This window comes from Pristiophorus japonicus, chromosome 9 (genome assembly GCF_044704955.1).
Source record: "Pristiophorus japonicus isolate sPriJap1 chromosome 9, sPriJap1.hap1, whole genome shotgun sequence".
Taxonomy (NCBI): Eukaryota; Metazoa; Chordata; class Chondrichthyes; family Pristiophoridae; genus Pristiophorus; species Pristiophorus japonicus.
Window position 1 is genome coordinate 204416962 of NC_091985.1, and position 12136 is coordinate 204429097.

Consider the following 12136-nt stretch of genomic DNA (forward strand, 5'->3'; position numbering starts at 1 on the left):
ACTCACATCCCATAGTCTGAACTCTACAGTGTAAAACCCATACTCACATCCCATAGTCTGAACTCTACAGTGTAAAACCCACACTCACATCCTATAGTCTGAACTATACAGTGTAAAACACACACTCACATCCCATAGTCTGAACTATACAGTGTAAAACCCACACTCACATCCCATAGTCTGAACTATACAGTGTAAATCCCACACTCACATCCCATAGTCTGAACTATACAGTGTAAAACCCACACTCACATCCCATAGTCTGAACAATACAGTGTAAAACACACACTCACATCCCATAGTCTGAACAATACAGGGTGACAGATTGAGCAGAGACAGCGGCCTCTGAGCTTCCAGATCCACCTCCAAGCTTCACGCTCCAGCATTGAAATACTTGCCTGCTCCCCCGCAACACCGCCCCCCCCCCCCCCCCACCCCACCCGTCTCCCCGCCCAGTGTTTAAACTGACGGGAAGGGCCCATGCGACCTCCCCTTCCCCAGCTCTGCCTTTGGCTGCCGTTTCCTCTGTGCTGGGCTGATGATCGTTGAACACATCAGGGAGCGGAGATATTCCGGGCCAGAGTAAGGGAGCAAACAGCAGCCTCCTTACAGCAGCTCGTCGCATTGGGAATGTGTCTGTAAATGGGCTTTGTGTCGGGGTACCGGGGGCTGTTTGTAAGAGGCAGAATGGAGCAGGAAGTAGTTCGGGAACATGGAGCGAGTGGGGGAAGGGAAAGCATGTGTACAGTGCAAGGTAACAGAGAAAGTTAATCACCGCACTCTTCTAAATCATTGCTGCTTTCTTTCACCAAATCAGTAGTGAATGTTCCTGATTCAGTCCCAATCTCAGTGTCTGCTCTTCTTGGACATTGAACAGTGGAAACACAGCCTGACAGTGAGGATGTGAGGAGTGTCACAAAGTGCATCTATTGCAGGCACCAGGACAGAAAGTAGACATTTAAATTTGGTAATTTTGTTTCGGTGCGTTGAGTTCTCCAGAATTGTGTTGAAGGTGATTGAGAGATACATTGTCGCTCCCTCAGATACATCATGATCCGGGCTCTGTGACATTCTGTTGCCTGCACAGGCACTTAACTCGGTTCCAATAGACTGAGAACAATTGTTGTATAGCCCAGGTACCTGTGGTTATAATCCAGAAAGCGATTCAGAATTTTACAGGTAGTTCTATGGGAGTGGAAGATATAAACCTCGATTGTATCAATCGGGTGATCCCATTCATGGACCAGTGCTGGGTTTGAGTTGTATCTGGATGCTGATAACTTTCTATAGAACCATCCTACACACCTGGTGTAGAAAATCTGAGTGACACTGTACTGCAGTGAGGTCAGACAAGGACAAGTATCACGGTTTCCTCTCTCCAGATACTTTACTTTATTATAAACATACATATTCATTACAACTTTATTGTATATTTTTCCCATCAGTTGTCCATATCATAACTAATATTTTTCTGGTATTATTATTCTCAAAGCAAAATACTTCATTGAGCCAGTATAAATGTGATATTTCTTCCACCCAGAATGCAAGGAAAAGTGCAGGCCGCTCCTTCTCGTGAGTACTCCTTAAGTACATTATCACTCACAGAGCGCAGAGACACAGAACTGACCTCAATCCTATTATCACAGGCAGCAGAAGCTGTCAGTCCAACAGTGATCCGAAATGGCTGAGTTACATTGTGAATCTTACAGCCACATGGAACGATAGGATCAAATGCTGTTTCACCATTGAAACAACTCATTGGATATATTCAAGAGGGAGTTAGATATGGCCCTTATGGTTAAGGGGATCAAAGGGTATGGAGAGAAAGCAGGAAAGAGGTACTGAGGGAATATCAGCCATGATCTTATTGAATGGTGGTGCAGGCTCGAAGGGCCAAATGGCCTACTCCTGCACCTATTTTCTATGTTTCTGTGTATCACATTCATATACCAGATACTGAAATATACAGAATAAAACCCACACTTGCACACCAGCAACTAATGGGTATAGATTAAAACCCACACTCATAGACCAGAAACTGACAGGTTCAGAATATCACCCACACTCACATACCAGAAACTAAACTAATAGGTACAGATTAAAGCCCACAATAATAAACCAGAAATTGATAGGTACAGATTAAACTCCACACTCACATACCAGAAACTGACAGGTACAGTTTTAACCCATGCTATTTTTTACCAGAAACTGACAGATGCAGATGAAAACCCACACTCATAAAACAGAAACTGACACGTACAGAATAAAACGCACACTTTTTTTTAAACCAGAAACTGACAGGTGCAGATTAAAACCCACACTTGCATACCAGAAACTGACGGGTACAGGATAAATCCCACACTCACATACCACAAACTGATACGTACACATTAACCCCACACTCATATACCAGAAACTGATGCGTACAAATTAAACCCACACTCGTATACCAGAAACTGACAGGTACCGAATAAATCCCACACTTATATACCAGAAACTGACAGGTACAGGTTAAACCCCACATTCGCATACCAGAGATTGAAATATATCGAATAAAATACACACTCGCATATAAACTGACAGTTACAGAAAAAATACACAGTCACATATCAAAGACTGACAGGTACAGATTAACCCCACAGTCATATACCAGAAACTGACACATAGATTAAACTTCACATTCACATACCAAAAACTGACAGGTAGATATTAAACCCACACTCATATACCAGAACCGAGAGGTACAGAATAAACACCACACTCAAATACTAGGGAGTGACAGGTACAGATTAAAACCCACAATCACATAACCGAAACTGAGAGGTAGAGAGTAACCCCAACAATCATATACCAGTAACTGAAAGGTACAGATTAAACGTCATATTCTTATTCCAGAGATAGACAGGTACAGAATAAAATACACACACACATACCATAATCTGACACCATCAGCTCCCGGGAGATCCAGACCGCCGTGCGCCTGCTGCTGCCCGGGGAGTTGGCCAAGCACGCCGTGTCGGAAGGGACAAAGGCGGTGACCAAGTACACCAGCTCAAAGTAAAGCTCCACGCTGTCCTGAGAGAACACTCCAAACACAACGACTCTTAAGAGCCGCCCACAACCTCTCTGAAAGGCTTGCCAAGCGCATCACCCTTTAGACTCAATTTACTGTAATTATTTCCTGAACAAGGGTGTTTGGGAACCTTTGCAGTTCCAGCTGTGGATTTAGTTTTGAATTCTCATAAGCAGCTTCACTGTCTGGTTCGACGTTGGGACCGCTGTTGAATTTCCCGCCATTCAAGCTACAAACACGATTCCTTGTCGCTTATTCCCATTTACAGCTCCTGCCGAGGAATTAAGAGCTTGTTTAGGGAATGAGACTCAGATTTCAGTCACCTCATTCCCTCGCAAGCCCTTTACAAGTTTATTTTTCAATTCCAGTTACGGTCAATCCGTTTATTAACCCGGGACTCCTCGCAGTTTAAAAACCCAGAACGGGAGTTCTTACAGAGACCAGAACGGGAGCAGTGTGAACACTCTATCCCTCTTCCCTTTTCACAGAAGAACTCCCAGTTCTGGTCTCACTCCCGCCTGTGCAGAGGATCAATCCATGATCTGTGATTCCCAACTTTTACACAGTTTGAGCTGGAATGTGCCCTGTTAGAGTTAGTGGGGATTGATTGTCATCCATTACAGGCAGATTGACTGAACGTGAATTTAATCCTGATTGTAACAGCCTGGAATTTGTAAGGGAAATATGGAATATAATAAAAGGAAGTAAAACCTGTTTGTAAATCTTTGGCTAATGGTGAATTTATTAACATAATCCGCACTTTAAAAAATTATTGGCGGGGTTTTTGAAATTAAAAATTGTTCGAGGTGTGACTTTTGACAGGAATTTCTGCCCTCGTTTCATTGGTGGTCTCAACAGACAATGGGTAAGGCAAGAGATTAACATTCAGCGGTGATTTCAGTAAAGAATGATCATGACTGGAAGAGGTAAAAGAGGCAAGGGACTGGGTAAAGGCGGAGCCAAACGGCACCGTAAAGTGCTCCGTGATAACATCCAGGGCATCACCAAACCAGCCATCCTCCGACTGGCTCGCCGTGGCGGTGTCAAGCGGATCTTGGGACTGATCTACGAGGAGACCCGCGGGGTGCTGAAGGTTTTCCTGGAGAATGTGATCAGGGATGCGATCACCTACACTGAGCACGCCAAGCGCAAGACGGTCACTGCCATGGATGTGGTGTGCACTCTGAAACGGCAGGACCGCACACTATGGATTCGGCGGCTGAATAACTTGACCCTTTCCCCCAAGCACAACACAAAGGCTCTTCTCAGAACCACCCACCCCTCACAGAGAGAGCAGTGACCTGGGGAATGGGGGCGAGATAGTTGATTTACATTTTGTTCTGTATAGATATGTTTTTTGCCTAGATCTATATCTGGTGTTCGGTGTTTTCAATCAGCATATACACGATGGATGGAATGTCCTTTTAGTCTTCGAATCATTGACATTTACGGGGCATTCCAGATGAAGGTAATATTGGAACAACTAATATAGTTAGAACATAAAAACATAAGAAATAGGAGCAGGTGTAGGCCATACGGCCCCTCGAGCCTGCTCTGCCATTTAACTTCCCTGCCCCAGTATCCCTTATTCCCTTATTGTTTAAGAAACTATCTGTTTTTGTCATAAATTTATTCAATATCCCAGCTTCCACAGCTCTCTGAGGCAGCGAATTCCACAGATCCACAACCCTCAGAGAAGAAATTTCTCCTCATCTCAGTTTTAAATGGGTGGCCTTTTATTCTAAGATGCAGCCCTCCAGTTCTCGTCTCCCCTAGCAGTGGAAACATCCTCTCTGCATTCACCTTGTCAAGCCCCCTCATAATCTTATATGTTTCGATAAGATCATCTCTCATTCTTCTGAATTCCAATGAGTAGAGGCCCAACCTACTCAACCTTTCCTCATAAATCAACCCCCTCATTCCGGAATCAACCTTGTGAGCCTTCTCTGAACTGCCTCCAAAGCAAGTATATCCTTTTTGTAAATATGGAAACCAAAACTGCATGCAATATTCCAGGTGTAGCCTCACCAATACCCTGTACAACTGCAGCAAGACTTCCCTGCTTTTATACTCCATCCCATTTGCAATAAAGGTCAAGATTCCATTGGCCTTCCTGATCACTTGCTGTACCTGCATACTAACCTTTTGTGTTTCATGCGCAAGTACCCCCAGGTCCCACTGTACTGCAGCACTTTGCAATCTTTCTCCATTTAAATAATAACTTGCTCTTTGATTTTTTTTCTGCCAAAGTGCATGACCTCACACTTTCCAATATTATACTCCATCTGCCAAATTCTTGCTCACTCACTTAGCTTTTCTATGTCCTTTTGCAGAATTTGTGTGTCCTCCTCACATATTGCTTTTCCTCCCATCTTTGTATCATCAGCAAACTTGGCTGTGTTACACTCGGTCCCTTCTTCCAAGTCGTTAATATAGATCATAAATAGTTGGGGTCCCAGCACTGATCCCTGTGGCATCCCATTGGTTACTGATTGCCAACCCGAGAATGAACCATTTATCCCGACTCTCTGGTTTCTGTTCGTTATCCAATCCTCTATCCATGCTAATATATTACCCCCAACCCCGTGAACTTTTATCTTGTGCAGTCAGTAACCTTTTATGTGGTACCTTGTCAAATGCCTTCTGGAAGTCCAAATACACCACATCCACTGCTTCCCCTTTATCCACCCTGTTCGTTACATCCTCAAAGAATTCCAGCAAATTTGTCAAACATGACTTCCCCTTCATAAATCCATGCTGTTACATCCATGTTACAGCAGTGACAGATAAGAAAGGTGTTGAATTAAATGATAGGAGGAAGGCAGCATCAGGGAGGAAGGGCAGTGAGGGTCCCTTGCCCTCACAGAAGGATTCCCAAGTCCAAATCAGAAGTGACCCTCAAGCAATCTCGGTTACAAACCGGTCAATGTCGCGAACATGTCGAAATCTAGATCGACAAACACAGCAGCGAGTTTGCTGTTCAGATATATATATAGGAAAAAACCTTCCTCATAAGTCCGGCCGTCATTAAACATTTTTGCATGAGAGCAGAATAGAAACAAAGAATAGAGGATAAATCGGGAGGGGATGTAATTGATGACCTCATTCAAGAATTTGTAATTGTGGCGAGCATTAAATCTGATTGGTCTCTTTATACATCCAATCAGAGAGATACAGAACAATGGAAATTGACAATGCAGCCAATGAACCAATCACAGTCATTGCCTTCACCCATCCCTCATTAGCATAGGGTTGTGGGGCTTCCGATATAATGCTAGCCTGGAGCAGAATTTCCTTCATATCTGTGCCTGACTGAACAAGACAATTCCTGAGGAAAAGAAACCAGCTTCAGACAGACATCACCTGCTGCTGGAGGGCCATCAACTCGGTCAAAGACGCTCTTTGGTCTTGCCGAAACTTGCTGGTCTTCCAGAACAAGGAGATGACCACGTCCGCATGTTGCAGACTGGCGCAATCCAAGATCCAGGAATACGTGCTGAGGGACGCACTGAAAATTGGTGCAGTCGCCGCAAAGGCACGGTGGGGAAGGGCCACAGTCTAAAGCCCTTCCGCCACGGAAAACCCGGGGGCAGAAATCAGCACCAAACTCCCTCGGGCTGTATTTGTAATTTACACTTTGTGTACATAGAGCACCAAATCTGTAAACACCAATGTCGTGTCATGTACAATGCAAGGTGTGTTATGAAATGCATGTTTGAAAAGAAAAAAATGTAAATGTACCGTCACCCATTCCGGGCACTGTATTGTAACACATAAAATGTAATTTGTGTAAATGTACCACAATGTACCCTGTTAATTGTACTGAATCGCAGTTGAACAGAAAAACGAGAAATGTAACGAACGGAACTGCCGTCAGCACCCAGATGTATTGTATGGGATTGCTGACCGCAGCAAAATGTAATGAAATGCCATTGAATGTACTGTACAGATTCTTTTTATGAATAAAGTATATTTTGAAATTTAAAAAAAAGAAACCAGCTTTGAAAAAAGGTGCCAAGAAAGCCATCAAGAAAACACCACCGAAGGGCGGCAAGAAGCGCCGAAAGTCAAGGAAGGAGAGTTATGCTATCTACATCTACAAAGTGATGAAGCAGGTTCACCCCGACACCGGCATCTCCTCCAAGGCCATGGGCATCATGAATTCGTTTGTGAACGATATTTTCGAGCGCATCGCGAGTGAGGCTTCCCGCCTGGCCCAAAACAACAAGCGCCGCACCATCAGCTCCTGGGAGATCCAGACCGCCGTGCGCCTGCTGCTGCCCGGGGAGCTGGCCAAGCACGCCGTGTCGGAAGGGACAAAGGCGGTGACCAAGTACACCAGCTCCAAGTAAAACTCCACGCTGTCCTGACAGAACAAACCCCAAACACAACGGCTCTTTTAAGAGCCACTCACAACATCATTGAAAGAGCTGCACAAACACATCACCCTTTAGACTGAATTTACTGTAATTATTTCCCGAACAAGTGTGTGTGAGAACCTTTGTAGTTCCAGCTGTAGATTTAGTTTTGAATTCTCATAAGTAGCTTCACTGACCGGCTTGACCTTGGCGTCGCTGGAATTTCCTGCAGTGAGTAAACTACAAATATGGTGCCTGGTCGCTTTCCCTTTGTTCTCAGACCCGTTCATTCACAGCGCCTGCTGACGAATTTATTTTTGGGGGGCAGGGAAACTCCGATTTCAGTCACATTCTCACTCAAGTCCTTTTCACTTTTTTAAAAATTCCGTTCCCGCTCTGTCTGTTTATTAACCCGAGAGTCCCCGCAGTGTAACAACCCAGAATGGGAGTTCTTAGAGACTAGAACAGGGGCAATTTGAACACTGTCCCTCTTTTTACAGAAGGAATCTCAGTTCTGGTCTCACTCCCACAGCAGCTCCTGTGAAAACAAGTTCACTTTTACAAAGATGGAGCTGGAATGTGTCCCGTTACAGAATCAGTGGGGACTGAGTCCCGCCCGTTACAGACAGTTTGAAACTGAAGCCGAATTTAATCCTGATTGTTACAGGCTGGAATTTGCAAGTAATGAGACAAAAGGAAACAATTATTACATGTAATAAGACAAAAGGAAACAAAAAGTGCTTTGAAGTATTTGGCTAATGGTGAAGTTACTAACATAATCTGCAATTTTACAATTATTGGCGGAATTTTTGAATTAAAAAAATCGTTAAGTTCTGACTGTTGAGAACCAGTAATTTCCACCCTCCTTTCATTGGTGGACGAAGCAGGCTGTGATTGGGAATCGGAAATGACCAATGAAATTCACCACAGAGTCACCAATCACAAGTTCGCTCCCTGCATCCCTCCAGAAGCTATAAGAAGGGCAGATGTGGGAAGAGTTTCTGATTCTTTCTCTAAACCTGTGGATTGTGGAAATGTCGAAGAGGAAAAACCGGCGGAAAAGCTCAGGCCAAGGCCAAGTCTCGCTCCTCCTGGACCGGTCTGCAGTTCCCTGTGGGCCGTGTTCACAGGCTCCTGCGAAAGGGGAACTACGCTGAGCGTGTGGGTGCCGGAGCCCCGGTCTACATGGCTGCTGTGCTCGAGTATCTGACCGCTGAAATCCTGGAGCTAGCCGGCAATGCGGCCCGCGACAACAAGAAGACCCGTATCATCCCCAGACACCTGCAGCTGACCATCCGCAATGACGAGGAGCTCAACAAGCTGCTGGGAAAGGTGACCATCGCTCAGGGTGGGGTGCTGCCTAATATCCAGGCTGTGTTGCTGCCCAAGAAAACCACCACTTCTTCCAAGAGCAAATAAAGCAGACAAGATTTAATCTAATAACTTAAAGGCTCTTCTCAGAGCCACCCACAGTTTCTGAAAGGGCTGCTTACTGTCTTAATGGAGACCTTGAGTTCAAGTACCAATAAATTGGTCTGTTTCAGACCTGTATGCGGGAATTTTCAGTACCTGGTATCTGCATTACGGTTCTGTGCTCACACAAACTCTCTTCCAGTTAGCAGCGAATAATTGAACGACAGTTATCAGGGACTCAAAAATTGTATAAAGGCCACAACCAGTTCCCTAAATGTTCTTTAGTCTATCAATGAAAACTGTATGAAGAGATTCATAGAAAATAGGTGCAGGAGTAGGCCATTTGGCCCTTCGAGCCTGCACCACCATTCAATATGATCATGGCTGATCATTCCATCAGTACCCCTTTCCTGCTTTCTCTCCATACCCCTTGATCCCATTAACTGTAAGGGCCATATCTAACTACCTCTTGAATATATCCAATGAACTGGCATCAACAACTCTCTGCGGTAGGGAATTCCACAGGTTAACAACTCTTGAGTGAAGAAGTTTCTCCTCATCTCAGTCCTAAATGGCCTACCCCTTATCCTAAGTCTGTGTCCCCTGATTCTGGATTTCCCCAATATCGGGAACATTCTACCCGCATCTAACCTGTCCCATCCCGTCAGAATCGTATATATTTCTATGACATCCCCCCCTTATCCTTCTAAACTCCAATGTATAAAGGCCCAGTTGATCCAGTCTCTCCTCATATGTCAGTCCTACCATCCCAGGAATCAGTCTGATGAACCTTCGCTGTACTCCTCAATAGCAAGAACGTCCTTCCTCAGATTAGGAGACCAAAACTGAACACAATAGTCCAGGTGAGACCTCACCAAGGCCCTGTACAACTGCAGTAAGACCTCCCTGCTCCTATACTCAAATCCCCGAGCTATGAAGGCCAACATACCATTTGCTTTCTTCACCGCCTGCTGTAACTGTATGCTAACATTCAATGACTGATGAACCATGACACCCAGGTCTGGTTGCACTTCCCTTTTTACTAATCCGCCACCATTCAGATAATATTCTGTCTTTGTGTTTTTGCCCCCAAAGTGGATAACCTCACATTTATCCACATTATACTGCATCTGCCATGCATTTGCCCACTCATCTAACCTGTCCAAGTCACCCTGCAGCCTCCAAGCATCCCCCTCACAGCTCAAACCGCCACCCAGTTTAGTGTCATCTGCAAACTTGGAGATATTACACTCAATTCCTTCATCCAAATCATTGATGTATATTGTAAAGAGCTGGGGTCCCAGCACCGAGCCCTGCGGCACTCCACTAGTCACTGCCTGCCATTCTGAAAAGGATCCATTTATCCCGACTGTCTGCTTCCTATCTGCCAACCAGTTCTCTAACCACGTCAGTACATTACCCCCAATACCATGTGCTTTGACCTTGCACACCAATCTCTTGTGTGGGACCTTGTCAAAAGCCTTTTGAAAGTCCAAATACACCACATCCACTGGTTCTCACTTGTCCATTCTACTAGTTACATCCTCAAAAAATTCCAGAAGATTTGTCAAGCATGATTTCCTCTTCATAAATCCATGCTGACTTGGACCGATCCTGTCACTGCTTTCCAAATACGCTGCTATTTCATCCTTAATAATGGATTCCAACATTTTCCCCACTACTGATGTCAGGCTAACCGGTCTATAATTACCCGCTTTCTCTCTTTCTCTCTTCCTCCCTTTTTAAAATGTGGCGTTACATTAGCTACCCTCCAGTCCATAAGAACTGATCCAGAGTCGATAGATTGTTGGAAAATGATCACCAATGCATCCACTATTTCTAGGGCCATTTCCTTAAGTATCTGGGATGCAGACTATCAGGCCCCAGGGATTTATCGGCCTTCAATCCCATCAATTTCCCGCCTAATAAGGATATCCTTCAGTTCCTCCTTCTCACTAGACCCTCGGTCCCCTAGTACTTCCAGAAGGTTATTTGTGTCTTCCTTCGTGAAGACAGAACCAAAGTATTTGTTCAATTGGTCTGCCATTTCTTTGTTCCCCATTATAAATTCACCGGAATCCGACTGCAAGGGATCTACATTTGTCGTCACTAATCTTTTTCTCTTCACATATCTATAGAAGCTTTTGCAGTCAGTTTTTATGTTCCCGGCAAGCTTCTTCTCATACTCTATTTCCCCCCTCTTAATTAAACCCTTTGTCCTCCTCTGCTGAATTTTAAATTTCTTCCACTCCTCAGGTTTGTTGCTTTTTCTGGCCAACTTATATGCCTCTTCCTTGGATTTAGCACTATCCCTAATTTCCCTTGTTAGCCGCGGTTGAGCCACCTTCCCCATTTTATTTTTACTCCATACAGAGATGTACAATTGCTGAAGTTCATCCATGTGATCTTTAAATGTTTGCCATTGCCTATCCACCGTCAACCCTTTAAGTGTCATTTGCCAGTCTATTGTAGCCAATTCATGTCTCAAACCATCGAAGTTACCTTTCCTTAAGTTCAGGACCCTTTTTCTGAATTAACTGTATCACACTCCATCTTAATAAATAATTCTATCATGTTATGTCCATTCTTCCCCAAGGGGTCTCGCACAACAAGATTGCTAATTAGTCCTTTCTCATTACACATCACCCAGCCTAGGATGGCCAGCTCCCTAGTTGGTTCCTCGACATCTTGGCCTAGAAAACCATCCCTAATACACTCCAGGAAATCCTCCTCCACCGCATTGCTACCAGTTTGGTTAGCCCAATCAATATGTAGATTAAAGTTACCCATGATAACTGATGTATTTTTATTGCATGCATCCCTAATTTCTTGTTTGATGCTGTCCCCAACCTTACTACTACTGTTTGGTGGTCTGTACACAACTCCCACTAGCGTTTTCTGCCCCTTGGTATTCTGTAACTCCATCCATACCGATTCTACATCATCCAAGCTAATGTCCTTTCTTACTATTGCATTAATTTCCTCTTTAACCAGCAATGCCACCCCGCCTCATTTTCCTTTCTGTCTATCCTTCCTAAATGTTGAATACCCCTGGATGTTGAGTTCCCAGCCTTGGTCACCCTGCAGCCATGTCTCTGATGCCAATTACATCATACCCGTCAACTGCTATCTGCACAGTTAATTTGTCTACCTTATTCCAAATACTCCTTGCATTGAGGCACAGAGCCATCAGGCTTGTCTTTCTAACACTCTGTGCCCCTTTAGAATGTTGGTGTAATGTGGCCCTTTTTGCTTTTTGCCTTAGGTTTCTCTGCCCTCCACTTTTACTTTG

General features: G+C 44.4%; 1 protein-coding gene and 1 long non-coding RNA gene across 2 annotated transcripts in view; both read left to right on the plus strand.

Moving 5' to 3' along the window:
• LOC139273489 (uncharacterized) overlaps positions 1-6940 on the plus strand; it is a 40589-nt gene extending 33649 nt beyond the window's left edge. The window contains exon 3 of the long non-coding RNA XR_011595143.1: positions 6241-6940. This is a non-coding gene — a long non-coding RNA (uncharacterized lncRNA). The remainder of the gene's footprint in view (positions 1-6240) is intronic.
• Positions 6941-8338: 1398 nt separating this feature from the next.
• On the plus strand, positions 8339-8850 carry LOC139274077 (histone H2A-like). Its single transcript, XM_070891127.1, has 2 exons — positions 8339-8376; positions 8475-8850. The coding sequence occupies exons 1-2, from the start codon at positions 8339-8341 to the stop codon at positions 8848-8850; spliced, it is 414 nt and encodes a 137-aa protein (XP_070747228.1).
• Positions 8851-12136: the final 3286 nt, after the last annotated feature.

Excerpts from the sequence above, each read along its gene's own strand:
- LOC139274077 (XM_070891127.1), top strand. The coding sequence starts at position 8,339 with ATGACCAATGAAATTCACCACAGAGTCACCAATCACAA. Across the intron at positions 8,377-8,474 it reads CACAGAGTCACCAATCACAA|AGGAAAAACCGGCGGAAAAG; the intron begins GTTCGCTCCCTG and ends GAAATGTCGAAG.